Source organism: Vigna unguiculata, chromosome 11, assembly GCF_037176805.1.
Source record: "Vigna unguiculata cultivar grain cowpea cultivar isolate G323 ecotype 2 chromosome 11, ASM3717680v1, whole genome shotgun sequence".
NCBI lineage: Eukaryota > Viridiplantae > Streptophyta > Magnoliopsida > Fabales > Fabaceae > Vigna > Vigna unguiculata.
Genome location: NC_140802.1, coordinates 34,755,661 through 34,773,679, shown reverse-complemented (window position 1 = coordinate 34,773,679; position 18,019 = coordinate 34,755,661). Strand labels below are relative to the sequence as shown.

General features: G+C 31.8%; 1 protein-coding gene across 1 annotated transcript; it reads left to right on the top strand.

Moving 5' to 3' along the window:
• Positions 1-14,929: 14,929 nt before the first annotated feature.
• LOC114168914 (putative O-methyltransferase 3) lies at positions 14,930-16,723 on the top strand. Its single transcript, XM_028053887.2, has 2 exons — positions 14,930-15,735; positions 16,209-16,723. Exons 1-2 carry the CDS (start codon positions 14,965-14,967, stop codon positions 16,497-16,499), a joined length of 1,062 nt encoding a protein of 353 aa, XP_027909688.1. The 5' UTR covers positions 14,930-14,964; the 3' UTR covers positions 16,500-16,723.
• The last annotated feature ends 1,296 nt before the right edge of the window (positions 16,724-18,019 follow it).

Below are 18,019 nucleotides of genomic sequence, written 5' to 3'. Positions count from 1 at the left end.
CCTCTACTTTTATTTCCTTCATATTCTTTATTCTGAGACCGTAATTTTAGTTTTGATTGAAAGGCATTTTCGACTGAGTCTTCTTCATGCCTTTTCAATCTTTGTTCATAAGCTTCAAGAGAGCCCATTAGTTGTGTTACTGACAATGTGGCCAAATCTTTTGTTTGTTCAATCGCGGTTGCGATTGCATCATATTTTTTGGGAATAGAAATTAAAATTTTCTCAACGATTTTTTTGTCAAGAATAGTTTCCCCATAGGCACTCATCTGACTAACTATTTCCTTTATTCTAGAATAGTATTTAATGGTCTCAGATTCTTTCATTCTTATTAGTTCAAACTCTCGTCTTAGAGAATGAAGTTTAACATTGCGTAACTCATCACTTCCTTGAAACTCTTCTTGTATTGTGTTCCAAGCTTGCTTTGCACTTGTGGCACCTATTATTCTCGGAAAGATTGTGTCATCAACTGCTTGTTGAAAAGCAAATAAAGCTCTTGAATCCTTCTGTTTGTTTTCCTTCAACTCTTTCTTCTGAGCTGCAGTAAGAGTGGAAGTGTCTTCTGGAATAGTGAATCCCTCTTCTATAATGTCCCACAAGTCTTGGGAGCGAAAGAATGTCTTCATTTTGACACTCCAAAAATCATAATTTTCTCCTGTGAAAATGGGTACTGGAATTGATGATGTTTGATTGGTAGTGGCCATAGGTTGAGAAAATATTTTGGAAGTAGTATAGAATGGAGTTCTAGTTTTTTTGAAGTAGTTGAAAAATTTATCTACGCCCAGTAGATGACCGAACGTAGCTCTGGTACCACTAATAGTATTTTGGGGTTGTGAAAGGAATAGTTGATGGGATAGAGAAAATTGTGGAGATAGTAGAATGTGAAAGTTGTAGTTGGAAGAAGTGTATTTTGTAGTTGAGAGTAGTTGTATTGGATGTTGTGTTAGTTGTTCTTGATGTTACAAATGGTAGGATACATGGGTATTTATAAACCCATAGATTATTCTAGAAACTCCTAGCTAGAACTAATGCAAATACTTCTAGAGTTTTCTACATAGTACAATGTTCTTGAATTTTCTTCCTATCCTAAGCTTTTCTCCAATACTTTAGAAGTTTCATTACATTTCAATAACTCTATCTTAGATTTTTCTAGATTGTTCTAGAATTTGCATTATACTTTAATAATTTCAAATGATGAGACATTTTTTTAGTTGATAGTTTAACCACATCTAACCGACTACAAATACATCATGTAGCCCGACATTCAACCCAACACTACTCACCAAGTACTTGTTGGCGACAATTACATTCTCACCCATCTCTCCATCCCTGTCTCTAACATCCATCAATCAGGTTAGGTTTAAGCTAGTACCAGCGACACGTACACCAACATCTTCTTCTACTCTAGCAGCAACTACAATGACCGTGTAGTTCAATGGTGCCAATAGTGCTGCTCTTTCTTCCTTGGCCCAAGTGGAGGTCCACCACGGAAACGACAATGTGACTCTCATGATGGTTTCAATGTATTTTGGCCTACAACACAAATAAAAGAAATGAGAAAACAAAAAATTTTTAGTACAAATTTGTGACATGAATTGTCAACACTAACCTACCAAGAAGTATCCAACCGAACAACATGAAACTCCACCAAAATATTTTTGTTAGATATGTTATACCTTCTTCTTTTTTGTGTTTGTGTTCACATTACTATACATGTACTTGTTGGTGATAACGATCTTAATGCAATGCATCTTAAATAATTGAGTTCACTACAAGAAATTCTTTATTTTGATAGAGAAATTAGCTACAATTTTTCTTTTTATTAATTCCTCTCTAATTTGCAAGAAAATTGTGAAAGAATGAGAGGATAACTAATTTGTAATAAAACAACTATAAATTTGCTAGAACATAAATTTGTCACTAATTCTTTTTAATTAAAAAAAAGTATATAAATAATTTTTTTAAAATATTAATAATATAAATAGATGGTTATTTATTATTTAATATATATGTGAAATATTAATTTAAATAAAATAATGCGATAAAAAAGTATTAGTATTTGATATTGAAATTATCAAATAGAAACTTACTTTATTAATTATTAAGTTTATAAATGAACAGTAATAATATTTATGAAAACAATTTCCATAAAGTTTTTAGTTTGCTTTTTGTATTCTCACAATTAAAATGCACATGACAGTAGACACTTAACATTATGCGAGAATATTTGATTTAAGTTTTTCCTCGCTAATCGAATTCGTTCATCTCTTTTTTGCATCACCTTCTCATCAAAGTTGTATACTGACCCGATGAAGAAAATGTAGAATTTGCTTTCGTGTTGTTCATTATCCATCTCTACATTAGCGAACACCACCATTTGATCATCTCTCTGTAGTGAGCTAGAGAAGTCATTCGTCCATCTCACTACTATTCACTATTCGATCATCTCTCACCACTGTTCGATCATCTCTCTCACTGTTGTTCAATGTGGTTCTACCTCTCACCACTATTCGAGTAGTTGCATCTACTTCTTACTCTTAATCGGTAATTTACTCTTCTATTTGCTATTCCATCTTCAATATTCCACTTCTCATGACAATACTTTTCGTTTAAGAGCTCATGGAGTGGTTCAATCTATGCACGGTGTCAGTTGATGTCTAAGGTTTCAATTTTCCACTCCAAATTAGAAATTCGTTGGGGCCTTTGATTCGATTAATCAAAACAGGTATTTCATTAGATTTTTAGGGTTTGAAATTTTGTTGAATTAATCTTCCCCTCCCAATCTAAAATTCTGTTGGGGCTTGTATGATTTATTGTTCTCCCATGATTCCTCTTTGTGAAACAGAAAAATAAGAACATTGCATGCTTAGAAACAGGTCATTTGGGTGATTGGAGTCAAGAAGGTGTGAATTCATTGTTTGTTTGTTGTCTGAGTTTCAGCGTTGAGTCATAGGATCAAATAAAATGGAGAACTCCAATAATGTTCTTGCATTATTATGTTCTCTCATGTAGATCTTATAGTTCTACTTTTAAAATATCAAAATTAATGCAAACTAATGTATGCAGGGTGTATTGCATTAGGATTTTTTAGGTAGCAATATTGTATGACATAGACTTGTCATTCAATTATGATCTTGATGGATCATTGCCGGAATTACCTCTGAATGGTTCCCTTCAGGAATTAATGATGAGTCACACGAGGTTCTCAAGAGCATTAACCACTTTAGACTATTCAGAATTGGCTTCTTGCTACCTGACAGAGTTCCCTGGTTTCTTGAGAAACCATTCCAGAATAACCACTTTAGACCTCTAAAAATATTCGAGGATCTATACCAGCATGGATCTGGCAACTTAACTCTCTTGTTCAATTAAATCTTTCTCACAATTTTCTCAGCAATTTAGAAGGATCTTGTAGAACACCAATTACAATCTGAGCATCTTGACCTTTATGCTAACCAATTCTAATGGAATGTTCAAATAAAATATTCCTAGTGCATGCCACTTATTTGGACTATTTAAGTAATAATTTTGGTTTCACTTTTCCTTCAGGTGTTGGTACTAACATGTCTTTCATAGTTTTTCTATCTCAGTCCAAAAATAATTTATCTAGGAGTATTCCTCAATTCTTGTACAATAGTTCACAACTGTTGGTTCTAGATGTTTCTCATAATCATTTAAATGGGATGATTACAGAGTTCCTAACACATAGTGGTTCAATTACAGTCTTAAATCTGCAACATAACAAGTTTAATGGCAACATTCCTGATAAATTTTTTGTATACTATGCTCTGAGGACTCTAGATCTCAATAGTAATAAACTATGGGGCCTAATTCCCAAATCCATTGCCAATTGCACATCATTAGAGGTGTTGGATCTCGGAAACAATCATGTAGATGATGCATTTCCATACTTCTTAAATATAATATCCACACTCTGTGTCCTGGTTTTGAGGGGAAAAAAATTTCATTAAACAAAGGTAATGAATGAAGTCACATTCATTGAATTGAATGAATGAAAAGTTGTCAATTACATTACATGAATGCATAATAAATAAAACTTGTCCTAAGTGTACAGTTTTTTATTTGAACTTTCAAGATGTATAGTGGGCTTAGCTAATACTTACCCATCTATCAGCAAAAATGAAGCAAAATAGTAGATGAAACAGTAGGCGAAGATTAATTTTGATAACACAGTCACAAAAGTTCAAATTAGATAAGGCGAAAGGATCTTCAATCCAATCCTGTGTGATAATGTTAGAGATTCATTTGTATGATAGGTGAGGGAAGTGCTACCTAAAGTTGTGTGTGTATTTCAAAAGGTTCATATTTGGTTGTAAATGTGTCTACACAGTAGAAACACATTGTTTCACAGTGCTTAAGCCATTCAAACTTTCAGATGAAGTAGTTTTTAGTTTTAAAATTTAATTACTGAATTTTAGTTTTTTTATTCAAAAAGCTTATTAAGAAGTTCTGGAAATTTGAGAGATTTAATAATATATTAAAACATATTATTATTAACCATAGAATTTGCATCATTTGAGTTCACTCAACCATCAAAATGTCTATTCTATTTGATTAATCAACGATCACCATCTATGAGGTAAGATAATTATCTTAATAACTGATTTCAAAAAAGTGCTAAAGCAATTTTACTAGCCCTTGTGTGCTTACTTGGGCATGCCTTGTTTTCTGCTAGTATAATAATAATAATAATACGACTCCAACTACATAATAATTAATATTAATTTTTATATATATTTCGTTAATCAAAAAATTATAACAGAAATATTAGTCTCATTTCTACGCAGAAACATTGCAAGTAGAAACTATAAGAGTTAGATTTATAAGAACCTAAGTCTTTTTGTTTTGGATTTAGTTTTTCAAATGATAAAAAACATGTCACCACATGCCCGTGGAAAGAAAAATTTGTTTTCATTAAATTAATAGGGTGATGTGATAGTTTTTCTTAGTTTAGAAGGTATAGTAAACCTTGATTTTATATTCAGTAATGATAAAAAAAAAACTCCAACCGAAAAACACAATTGATCAAAAAGTTTAATTCATCTTTTTGTTTATTAAAGGTACATTTTTTGTGAGACTTAATATTTTACTTAAGATAGGATAAAATATATTAAACAAAAAGTGAAGTGCAAGGTTTCAACCTGAATATATCTAAAGTGCCATAGTACAAATGAGTAGTTATTTGTATGTAAATAATAAACTCAATGAGTGTTTACTTGTATTTACTTTATTGTAATTAATTTTTGTTCTTAATTTTAATTATGTCTTCAATTAGTGTCAATCCATTCTTTTCAAAATGTTTAAACTATCTACAAGGATAATGAGACCTAATAAAGGATGGATGTTGTGAAGAAAACATCAATTTGATAGTGTAACTGGGGAATTTAGAAATGGCGTTGATGGCTTCATTCAAGTAGCTAAAAGAGATCTGAAGTTTGCCGATGTAACAGGGCGTATTCCTTGTCCATGTGGAAAAATGTAGGAATCTTTATTGGGATATATCATTTAATGTGGAAAAGCACTTGTATCAACATGGATTTATGGATGGGTACACAAATTGGACCCTTCATGGTGAAGAAAGGTGGACAGATGGTGCGTCTGTTGTCCAAGACCGTGTTGAAGGAAGTACAAATCCATATCATGATATGGTTATGAATGCTTTTCATGCTAGATCAAATCCAAAAGTACAAGAGGTGGAAGAGGATCCAAATCCATCAGCTAAGAAGTTTTTTAACCTATTAAAGAGTGCTGAGAATTATTGTTTGCTTTGAAGAAACAAGAATGAAGACATGCCTCAAAGAATCCAAAACTTTGTTTGTGTTTTAATTGTGTTGATGCATTACTTTTTGTTGATACCCTCCAATGCTTTTGTGTCCTAAAAGTATTATACATTGGTGGAAACTTTTATGTTGTTTTGTATTGTTGGATGGATATACTTTGATCATTGTAAGATTGATTATCTATCCTTTTTAAATAGGTATTGCACATATTGGAGGTATTCAGACACTTTTTGTGAATTATTTATTTTCTTTGTCTTATTTTTTTATTATGGGCATATGTTTATGGACATGACTCATAATAGAGAGTGAATAACAATTAAGTAATTGCAATTAACAAAATAATATTTGTAGGAGATTAATAGAATTGCAATAAATTAACTAATCAATTGTGATATAAATTAGTGATAAAAGAATTATGACAAATTAGCTACGAATTATCTAGAAAAAAATTGTAACAAATTAGCTATGAATTAGCTACGAATTAGCTAGAGTAAAACTTTTTTTACTACAATTAGAGAGAAAATAAAGAGGGATTAACTATGAATTAGCTACAAATTAGCTACGGATTTTATCTCTGTCAAATTAGCAATTTTATAGGTAATCTGTCGCAAAATGTCTTAGCTACGGAATAGCTTCGGATCAGTTACGAAATGTTTTGTAGCTAATATATAAAAATTTTGTAATGGTTGTTTGAATGATAAAATATTTAAAGAGATTGATAAATATTGAATGTTATCATATTTTACCAAATTATTACTCTTTTTCTTTCCTTGTCATCAAGTTATCCACAACATATATGGTTTTTTATTTTGTCAATGTGAATAATGTCTTAGTAAAATCTTGGTAAGAGGTTCCAAGATCGCCTGACCAATACCACACCATCTCATATGTAACAAATGGTCTTAGTAGATTGTTTAGTCTCTTAGCGTCTACTGAATCATGGGTCATATGTGGAACCATCTAATGGTTGTTTTGTTTTGTAATAAGAAGCATTATTCATGTGTCTTTCTTGTTAGTTCATAGGTGCCTTTCATATGTGTCAATTATGATGGTATGAGCACTATACAGGAGACCTTATATCGTCAATAAAAACTAAGAGTTGAACGTTAGAGTTGTTTCATTTTTAGAGTTTACTTAGAGAGAGATTTCTAAATTTGTGTTGTAATGAATTCTCCTGTGAACATGTGAACTTCGTTAACATTTCATATTGAACCTTATTATTCTTACAAAAACAATATATATTTTATGGGATCTCGAAATAGGGCTTCCTGGTCTTCACGGCCTTCTTCTCGAGCATGTCTCACCTTCCATTCTTGAGCACCAGAGCGGGTGGGATACCTGCAAAAGATACTCCGATGCTAAAGCCAGTCCAGGATACTAGACTATCCTAGACTCTGATGTCAGAACAATAACAAAAGCATATGTTTCGTAAAATATTCCTGTCATAGTAAACTTAATGGGCCTTGATTTGGCAAGCGTAATTACCTCTTCGTTATGATAAGTTATATAAATTAGGGTTATTTTCCTTTCATATGATTTAACTGAGTTAATTAGCTAGTGAGTTCGGATACATGTTGTTTTACTAGGTTGACATGTATCCGACCAAGTCGTGTACTTGATGGTTCTCTTGGGTGGATAGTCTTTGGTGTTCCTCTTGGTGTCAGGTGTTCCGAATAGGATGAAGACCGGTGCATCTTTGTCTAAAAGGAGGATGCCTAGTCTTTTGCCTTCCTAGGGTTGCCTTTTGTGGCTATTCTATCTTAAGTGACGAGGACGAGTAGTCCTTCTATTGCTTAGGTAAATGCACTGTGTGGGATGAGATGGGTAGTCTAGTTGTTGCTCCTAAGGTCGTATACCCTTGGGACGAGGAGGCGTATTCCACTTGTTAAATTTTTGTGTGTAATTCTTTCTCTTTTTTCATCTATGTTTATGTCGTAGACATTCTGCATATGTTGTGAGTTATTTCATAACAGTAAATGATGACACTAAACTGGTGTCTCAAGCCACAATTATTCCTTAGTCATGGTAGAGTTCCTCTAGGCATCTGGTTGTCTTGCTGCGGCATATGCTTTTCTTTGTAAAATCTATGCAGGTATCTCAAACAAACCCAACCGCTTCAAAATTGTACAAAACCATTATGTCAACATTGATATCCGCAGTACAAAAATGATTATTTAAGATCGCTTTACTATTAACATCAAATATGGCTAAAAAAGGTAGCACACACTAAACCCAATAACGGTAATTTTTTGGTTTGGATTTTTTTAAGGGCAATATAATAAACTCACCACTAGAATTAAAAGTAATTTTTACGACGAAAAAAGAATACACTAAAAAAAAATTATTTTAACAAAGATTTATTAACCAAGGTTACAATAATCTCCACTGATAAATACATAAAATAGTGAATTTTAAACCTTGATAAGTGTAAGGAGTGTTAATAAAAACCCTGATAAATTTTTGAGTTTTTTTATTAAGTCACATTAAATATCATTTCCCCTTCTCTTTTCCCAATCCCTATTTTTTTGTCATTTTTTGAATCCTTCCTTTTCCTCTTTCCTTATTTCTCGAATCCCTCCTTTTTCATTCACAAAACACAGTTTATGCACCCTCTTTTCTCTTTATCAACAAATCTTATGCTCGCTTGACTTAGTCTTTCTCTTCGAGAATCTTCTGCTCATGGAACCTAGGTTGTTTCTGCCAATTTCACCACTCTTTCAATTGCCACTCTGAGCACGTTAAGAAGTGGTCCATGTTGTCTTTCTTGTTAGTTCATAGGTGCCTTTCATGTGTGTCAATTATGACAATATGAGCACAATAAATGAGACCTTATATGATCAATAAATACTAAGAGTTGAACGTTACAACTGTTCCATTTTAAGAGTTTGCTCAGATAGAGATTTCTAAGTTGTAATCTCTGTGCTCTAGTGAATTCCATCTCGTGAATATTTGAACTTTGTTAACATTTCAATTGAACCTTGTTAAATTTTTGTGTGATTCTCTATTATTTCTATGTTTACCTTCTACCATCTCGCATTGTAATTCTTTCTCTTTTATCATCTATGTTTATATGGTAGACATTCTGCATATATTGTAAGTTATTTCATAACAGTAAAAGATAACACCGAACTGGTGTCTCAAGCCATAATTATTCCTTAGTCATGGTAGAGTTCCTCTAGTCATTTTCTCGTCTTGCTGTGGCATATGCTTTTCTTTGTAAAATGTATGTGTGTAAAATGAATCCAACCACTCCAAAATCCTACAAAACCATTATCTTAGCATTGGTATCCGTAGTAAGAAAATGACTATTTAAGATCAATTTACTATTAACATCAAATACAACTAAAAAAGGTAGCACACCCTAAACCCAATAATTTATTGGTTTGGACTTTATTAAGGCAACATACTAAACTCAACATTAGAATTAAAAGGAATTTTTACCAAGAAAAAAAATATATACACTAAAAAATATTATTTTATAAGAGATTTATTAACCGAGGTTACAATAACCTCCACTAACAAATACACATAATAAAGATTTTTTAAACCCTGATAAGTGTAAGGGTGTTTATAAAAACTCTGATAAGTTTTGAATTTTATTAGTAACTCGCATTAAATATCATTTCCCCTTCGCTTTTCACAATCCCTCTTTTTGTCATTTTTCGAATCCTTCCTTTTCCTTTTTTCTCATTTCTCGAATCTCTGCTTTTCATTCACAAAACACAATTTCCCCACCCTTTTTCCTCTTTATTAACAAATCTTATGCTCGCTTGACTTAGTCTTTCTGTTTGCATATCTTTTGCTCATGCGACCTAGATTATCTTTACAAATCTCACCTCTCTTTATCATCGCCACTCCAAGCACGTCAAGAAGTGGTCCATGCTGTCGCCAAAGTCCCCTTCGGTCTGAAAAGGGCACTGTCGCGCTGAGTTGGTTAACTGCAAACACAGGTCTCGCCTTCTCCAATGGCAACTCCATTAGGAATACTAGGTTTTAAATCATATGTAAGCACCTAAATTTAGGTTCTTTATCGAAACCTTTCCCCCTTTTGTTTTCTTTGTCACTTGTAGATATTATTATTTTATTTATTTTATGTATCATTGGATTTTAACTTTATATGTCTTCTTTCTTTTACAACCTAATGCATGAGAAATCGTTATTTGTGGTAAACAACTTTGTGCTATGGCGTGTTTAAGGATAAGGAGATGTATGAGAGAGTGTTTGGGGAAGAGGAGAAGTTGAAGATGTTCTTAAGGTGGAAGTTTCAAGTTCTAGAGAGGGGCTCAAGTTCTATAGCTCACAAGTTACCTTATTATTTTATTTTGTTGGTTCTGTTAGCATAAGTCCATGTTTTAGGTCCATTTACTTTTGGCTCTTATGATTAGCTTTGTGTGTATATATATCACACCTCTTGTAATATTTTATACACACTCAATAATATACACACTCATCATAAAAACCTTTCGTTGTGACTTAGGGGTGAATACACTTCTAATGATTTTACCACTTTACTTTCCTTTAATGGAACTATACATCAAATCTCTTGCACTGACACATCTCAATAAATTGGCGTTGCTGAAAGAAAACATCGTCATCTTGTTGAGACTACAAGATCATTCTTGTTTATCAATGTTCCAAGTGTCTTCTAGGGGGAAGCTCTTTTATAGCAACATATGTTGTTAATCGGATTCTGACTTTAGATAATTCTGGTTTGTCTCCTTTTGAAAATTTGTATGGTCATGCACTGATTACTCTACTTTGCATGTTTTTGGATATACATGTTTTGTTTTGAAATCACATGTTTATGGTACTAAATTATCAACTAAGTGTACTTTTTGTGTCTTTTTGGGATATGGTCTTGGTCAAAAGGGATATCGTTGCTTTGATCCAATTAGTAAAAAATTGTATGTCTCACGTCATTTTGTGCTTTTAAAACATATTACATTCTTTTCTATTCCAGCTAGCTTACATTATTTAACTACATCTTATGTCATTAAAATTGATCCTTTTGATTTTGATGACATTACACCTACTCCCGTACCAACTCTAAAACTTGTCTTAGCACCAATTAGAAACACCTTACCAGAGGTTGTATTTGTTGATTCCCGTACTACGACTGCTCATCATCTCCTGAAGTTGTGGTTCTTCTACCACCTATTCAACCTAGTCATAAGCATAAGTCTACTCAACTACCATATTTTGTTTATTACTCTTATTCTGGTTCATTTGTTGATTGCCTTTATTCACCGTCTTCATGAGCCTTCATCCTCTAGATTGGTTGTTTGTGATCCACTATGGCATAATGCTATGGTTGAGGAACTTACTACACTACATCAGACTTATACATGGGACCTAGTTCCATTACCAATAGGAAAATGTCCTATTGGATCTCGTTGGGTATACAAAATCAAGACAAAATTAGATGGTTTAGTTGAAAGGTATAAAGCTAGACTTGTTGCTAAAGGAAATACCCAAGAGTATGACATGGATTATGAGGAGACATTTTCTCATGTGGCAAAGATGACTATTGTTCGTACCTTGATTGTTTATCTTCTATTTTTCAATGTAATATTTTTCAAATTAATGTGAAGAATGCCTTTTGAATGGGGATCTACATGATTCCACCACCAAGTGTCTCTCACAAATCTAGTGAAGTTTGCAAACTTTAAAAAGCCCTAGATAATCTTAAACAGGCACTTCGTGCTTGGTTTCACAAGTTTTCTACAGTAATTGTCTCTCTTGGTTTTGTTGCTAGTAATCATGAGTATGCATTATTGGTCACCAATGCATGACGTATTTTGATATCCTTATATGTCGATGATATGATTATTACAAAAGTGATGATGTTGATGGAATTGCATCTTTAAAAACTGAATTATCCTATCATTTTGCTATGAATGATTTAGGTGTACTACGTTACTTTTTGGGTATCGAGGTTGCTTCTTCTCCCAAAGGTTATCTTTTGTCTCAGTCCAAGTATATTGCTAACCTATTTGAGTGTGCTCAGCTAACTGACAACAACATTGTTGATACTCTTCTTGAGACAAGTGTATGATATTCCCCATATGATGGTGTTCTTTCACTAATTCTACTTTATATCGAACTATTGTTAGGAGTCTGGTTTATCTTATTGTGACTCATTTAGACATTGCACATGTTGTTCATGTTTTTAGTCAGTTTTTTTCAGCTCCCACAACATTTTATTGGGGTGTTGTTCTTCGTATTCTTAAGTATCTTCGGGGCACTCAGTTTCAACCTCTTTTGCTTTCTTCTAAGTCGTCTTCAGACTTGCGTGCCTATTGTAATACAAATTGGAATGGTGATCCTATTGATCGAAAATCCACTACTGGTTGGTGTATTTTTCTTAGTGATTCACTTATATCATGGAAGAGCATAAACAAGATGTTACATCTCGAACGTCCACAAAAGCTAAGTACCGCGCCATGAGTGTCTATTTGAAACATCCTACGCCTCTACATTGCGACAATAAAAGTATTATTCATATTGCTCACAACTCTATTTTACATGACCGAACCAAGCATATTGAAATAAATTGTCATTTTACTCGTTATCATCTTTAACTTGAAACTATATCTTTAACATTTGTTCTTTAACTCTAAAGATTGCGGATATATTTATTAACTTGCACTCCGTTTTACACTTTCGTTTTATATTTGACAAACTCTCAATACATTTAGCTGTAACATTGTGAGTTTGAGGGAGATGTTGGCATAGGTCCATGTTTTAGGTTCATTTACTTTTGACTCTTAGAATCAACTTTGTGTGTATAAATCACACATCTTTTAACATTTCATACACACTCAATAATATAGAATCTCATTCTTTCTATATTTCTTTGTTTTCTACTAGTTCTACTTGGAAATCCATGACTATCGGAAACTAACCACCATTTTGTTAGTTAGAGTGGCTTGTGTTTTATTAAACAAGTTCTTTGTTCGAGGTGTGGTGTTGGTGACTAAAAAATGTGATTGAAAGGGGAGACTATGTTAAAGGTAGCTAATGAGGTTTCTTGCAATTTGATTTTGGAGAAGCAAGCCACTAATTTATTGAAGAAGCCGGTGTATATAATTCTGTTTTGTAGCATGCAAACAAAAAATAGAATAAATGAAACTTCTATGTAAAAGAACGGAAACCAAGATCTTAAAGTTGGTTCATGAATGTAATTATGATAAATGTCAATGATTTTACCACAATTGTGACTGCATAAGTTGCATTTATTTCTATTATTAAGGAATGGGGAGAAACTTCGACTGGCATTTAAAATCTTTGAAAAAAATTGTATGAATTAACTTTTGCTTAAATCTTCAATTTTTTTCAAGTTAGTTTTAATTTAATATAGAAGTTTAGTTCATTTTATTATGTGTGCTTATCCACACAGGTCGTTGGTTCTTTGCTTGTTATTTTTGTAATGTTATCTATAACTTTTAGTTTTTGTGTGATGGGAATTTCACTACTTTGGTTTCAGATTTTCATCAATGTGCCATGGTACTTCACCAAGTTGTATTCAGTCCGTTTTTGACTCAAGGAACCAAGAGCAAGTTTTTTTATCTCTAATGAGGGCAACACTAGATCAAAATATAATTATCCAATTATAAATTATAGGACAATATAAGAAGTAAAAGAAATGGAAGCTTGCTACTATATGAAAAGAAAAATGATGGTTTGACAAAAAAAAGTTAACAAATTTTAACAAATCTTAATATGATAAAACACATAATATTTTATTTTGATTAAAAGAAATTAATCTATTTAATTTTATTTATGATTTTTTTTTAATTTTATTAAAAGAAAACTGTCAAAAAAATATATTTTTCGTATAAAAATAATCGAGCAAATTGATGATTACTTTTCTTGAAATGATTAATTCTTCAAATAAAATTGGACAGTTGAGTCAGTGCGTTTATGGGTACCTCCAGTTAGACAGACACAATTGGGGCACCTTGCATTAAATTTGTGAAAACTGCCAATGAGGTGTTAGGTTATTGTCAGGTTATAGCATGTGATGATGCCCGCGTCACAGAACTGGATGCCGGTTCAAACATCACGAGCAGATGTTGATTATGTCAGTAAAAACCCAATTCTTTAACAAAATACTCTCGTATAATGATCGGTGTTAAAAAGGTTTAACATGTAACTACTAAATTGCGTTCTCATGAAATTTATTTAGGGTAGATGCATTTTTTCATTTTTATCACAAATTTTTTTATTAAAATAAAGTTAATTTTTTTACTCTTTATCATAATATTTTTAATATAAATTTTTCACCTCTTACCTATTTAAAAAAATATAAAATTTTATTTATCAATTTTAGAATCTATAAAATCATACTTAGGGTTTATACTAATTTGAGATAAACTAATTTGGAAGAAACATCCTAACAAGAATCACAAATCTAATATACATAAATCATAATAAGATAATAACCTTAATATATGAAAAATCATGCGAGAATATATACTTCAATCTCAATCTATATGTTCTCCAACCTCTGTTTTTCAATCTATGTCTTTATATTTATTTCTCAAAATTCACCTGGTGGAAAAATCTTATAACTAAAAAAAAAGTCCTAATCTCTCTTACAAATCAATATTTCCTTTAAACTTTATATTTTATCTTTTATTATAATTTTTTATAATATAAACTTAATATAAATAATATATAAATATATATAAAAAATAAAATCCAAATATTTTTTGGGAGTCGCAGTTCCACCCCTATCCGTAGAATTATGGGCCAACCTTTATTTTCCCTATCCTAATATATGTTTTGATTCAGAAACTAAAATATAATTTTGAAAATAATTGATGCCAAAATCTTTGTTGCATCGGTGTTATATGGATATATAAATCAGGTACTATATGAACCACATTTCTAAATATTATGGATTTTCCATATCATTAGTACGCAATTATGTATATTATTATTATTATTTCATTCTAAAATTTATATTTATATCTTTCACTATATTTAATTATAAAAAAACTTAGCTACTAACTATTAAATAAAAAGTGGTTATAAAAATATCATTTTTATTCAAGATAATATTAGAAGCAAGAAAACACGAAGATATTTATGTAGCACACCTTGTCGTTATAAAAACAGAGCTTATATGAGATTTTATAACACACAAACTACCAAATTATTCATGGAAACCCAGGGTGGAGATAATGTTTCACAATTGCTTCGAGCTCAAACCCATGTCTGGAACCATATTTTCAAATTCATAAACTCTTTGTCTCTTAAGTGTGCTACTGAGTTGGGCATAGCAGATATCATACACAACTATGGCCAACCTATGCCACTCTCACAACTCATTGCTTCATTACCAATCCACCCTTCCAAGACTTCCTTTATCAGCCGTTTGATGAGAATTTTGACTCATTCCGGTTTCTTCTCTGAACACCATGGCACCCCAAATGAGAGTGAAGTGTTGTATGTGCTAACTGATGCATCTAAATTACTCCTAAAGGACCATCCCTCCAGCATGACATCTTTGTTACAACTCATAGTTGATCCAGTTTACATTAATCCATGGTATCAACTCTCTACTTGGTTCACAAATGAAGACCCTACACCATTTTATACTGAAAATGGGATGACATTTTGGGATTCTGCTAGGTGTGAGCCTAAGTTCAACCACTTTTTCAACGATGCCATGGCTAGTGACAGTAAATGGGTTTCTGGTGTAGTGATTGAGAAGTGTGAAGGAGTGTTGAATGCATCAAAGTCATTGGTTGATGTTGGAGGAGGAACAGGGACAATGGCTAAGGTTATTGCTGAGTCATTCCCACATCTAAAGTGCACTGTATTGGATCTGCCGCATGTCGTTGCTGACTTGCAAGGAACTGAGAACATAGAATATGTTGGAGGAGATATGTTTCAAGCAATTCCCTCAGCAGATTCCATTATGTTGAAGGTAAATATACTATTCATTACATTCTATAAAATGCTCTTTATGATTACTTAATGGTTTTTGTCATTCATCTAACTGGTGGATCAACAAACCCTTTTGAGGTTGCAGTTAAAAGGAATTTTTTTTATAATTATGAAAACATTATTTTACTTTAAAAATTTAAAGGACCAACAAAATAAAAGAAATAAAAAAGCAAAGGAAAAAAAGGAGGGTCCATGAAAAAAGGACAAACTTGTAACATCTGGAAGAAACAGAACACACAGAAAGTATTGCCACAGATCCAAACTTATAAACTCAAGATAAAGAACAACTGTTTCAAACTAACTGGACTAGAGGGTAAGTATACAAAAGTTTCGTAGAAGTAAACTAAATTAAGATGTTCTGAGTTTTGAAGAAAAATGTGGATCATATAAACAATATTGATTTTCCCTTTTTGTTTTGTGATTCGTGTCATTTGTGCTTTGACAAAAACGCAGTGGATAATGCATAACTGGATGGACGAGGAATGTGTAAAAATACTGAAAAATTGCAAGGAGTCAATAGCAAGCAAGGGAAGGGTTATTATCATCGACATGGTGATGGAGAATAAGAAGGAAGACCATGAATTAACTGAAATGCAGCTTTTCCTTGATATGCAGATGATGATGCTGTTCAGTGCAAAAGAAAGAAATGAGAAAGAGTGGGCCAACCTAATTTTCTCTGCTGGCTTCAGTAACTACAACATTACTCCCATTGGTTTATTTTCTATCATTGAGGTTTATCCATAGTGTGTTATTGCTGCTAAATGAGATTATGAGAAGAGCTAAACTATCTATTTTTTCTGTTCTTGTTGTATTAGCATCATTGAGGTTTATCCATAGTATGTTATGTATCTCCCTTTTCTGTTTAAGTTTATTTTTTCTGTTCTTGTATTAGAATCAAATATATGTGTGCATTGTTGTGAATAAGTTAAAGTCATTTGATGGTAATGAATTATGTTCTTCTAACTTTACATTTTTTTTTTTCAAAATAATTTAATAGACGTTGATTTAGATTTTTATTTTTCCTTTGCATTGAAGATGTTAGAAAAGGACGTAGCCTGATGAATTAATGTTAGTGGAAATTGTGGTGCCTAAGTCGAAATACGTTTTTCAAACTTTAATTTAATAAAAACTTCTTAGAGATCTTCGGTATCATGGTTAAATAGTCTGAAAATATTATTAATTGGGAAAGATATGATGGAATCATTTTAACAAGAAAACTTAAATATAGTTTGACAATTTTATCTATCGAAAAGGATATGTTGAAAAAAATAGTCACACTCAAAAAAAATATATCTTTTGCGAAGACAATTTGTGATTATAAAGAATTTGTTACAAATAACGAGATATTTTGTGACATAAAATTTAAAATTTGTGATGATAAATGTCAATTTTAAAAAATTTGTTATAAAAGTTGTCACAAAAGTGAATTTAATGAAAAGATTTGAAAAGTTATTAAAATATGTGTTATAAAAGTCATCACAAAAATGAATACAATCAAATAGTGAACTCTATCATGGGACCCACGAGCCACACAATAAAAGCTTCAAAACAATTATTCCTCGAATATATGCATACTTTTTTTTTTCTTCAAATGGCCAAATGGCCAATGAGGGTGTGGATATGGAGAGAGTGTGAAGATTTTCTTTTAGTAGATTTAGAAGGTAAAGTGAGTAGATTTTGAGATAAGTTTTATGGAAGTTAGTGAAAGATTTGATTGATGTGATAGATAAAATAAATTATAAAAATAGATAGAATTAGAAAGTTACCAAAATACTCTTGATGGAAAAAGAGAATGATTTTATAATTTGATGTTATAAAAATAATTATAATTAATTAATACCAATTAAAAAAATATTAAAATTATATAGAATTTTAAAATAAAAAATAAATAAATTTTTATGAATGTAAAAAAAAACTATACAATTAAATTTTAAAAAAAGTTAAACAATTAAATTTTAAACAATTTATATAAAGTTAAAAAAAAGTAAAAAAAAAACACAACACACACGATACCGGTGTCGTAGCCGGTGTCATCCCTTCATTGTCAAGGCACCGATTACGTAACCGGTGTCATCCACACACACACTTGCACTGCACCGGTTAGCTAACTGGTGTGCATATCCACTATTTGGGACTTCATCCCCACCACACACGCCACCACCTCCTTCACCGCACCACCACAGCCCACTGTAAGACCCGTAGAATTTAATTAATTAAATAAATAAATAATTAATAAATACGGGAGGAGAAATAATTATGATATT

Bases quoted from the DNA above. Each gene is read 5' to 3' on its own strand.
- LOC114168914 (XM_028053887.2), top strand. From the start codon at position 14,965: ATGGAAACCCAGGGTGGAGATAATGTTTCACAATTGCTTCGAGCTCAA. The intron at 15,736-16,208 runs GTAAATATACTA...ACAAAAACGCAG, and splicing joins CAGATTCCATTATGTTGAAG to TGGATAATGCATAACTGGAT.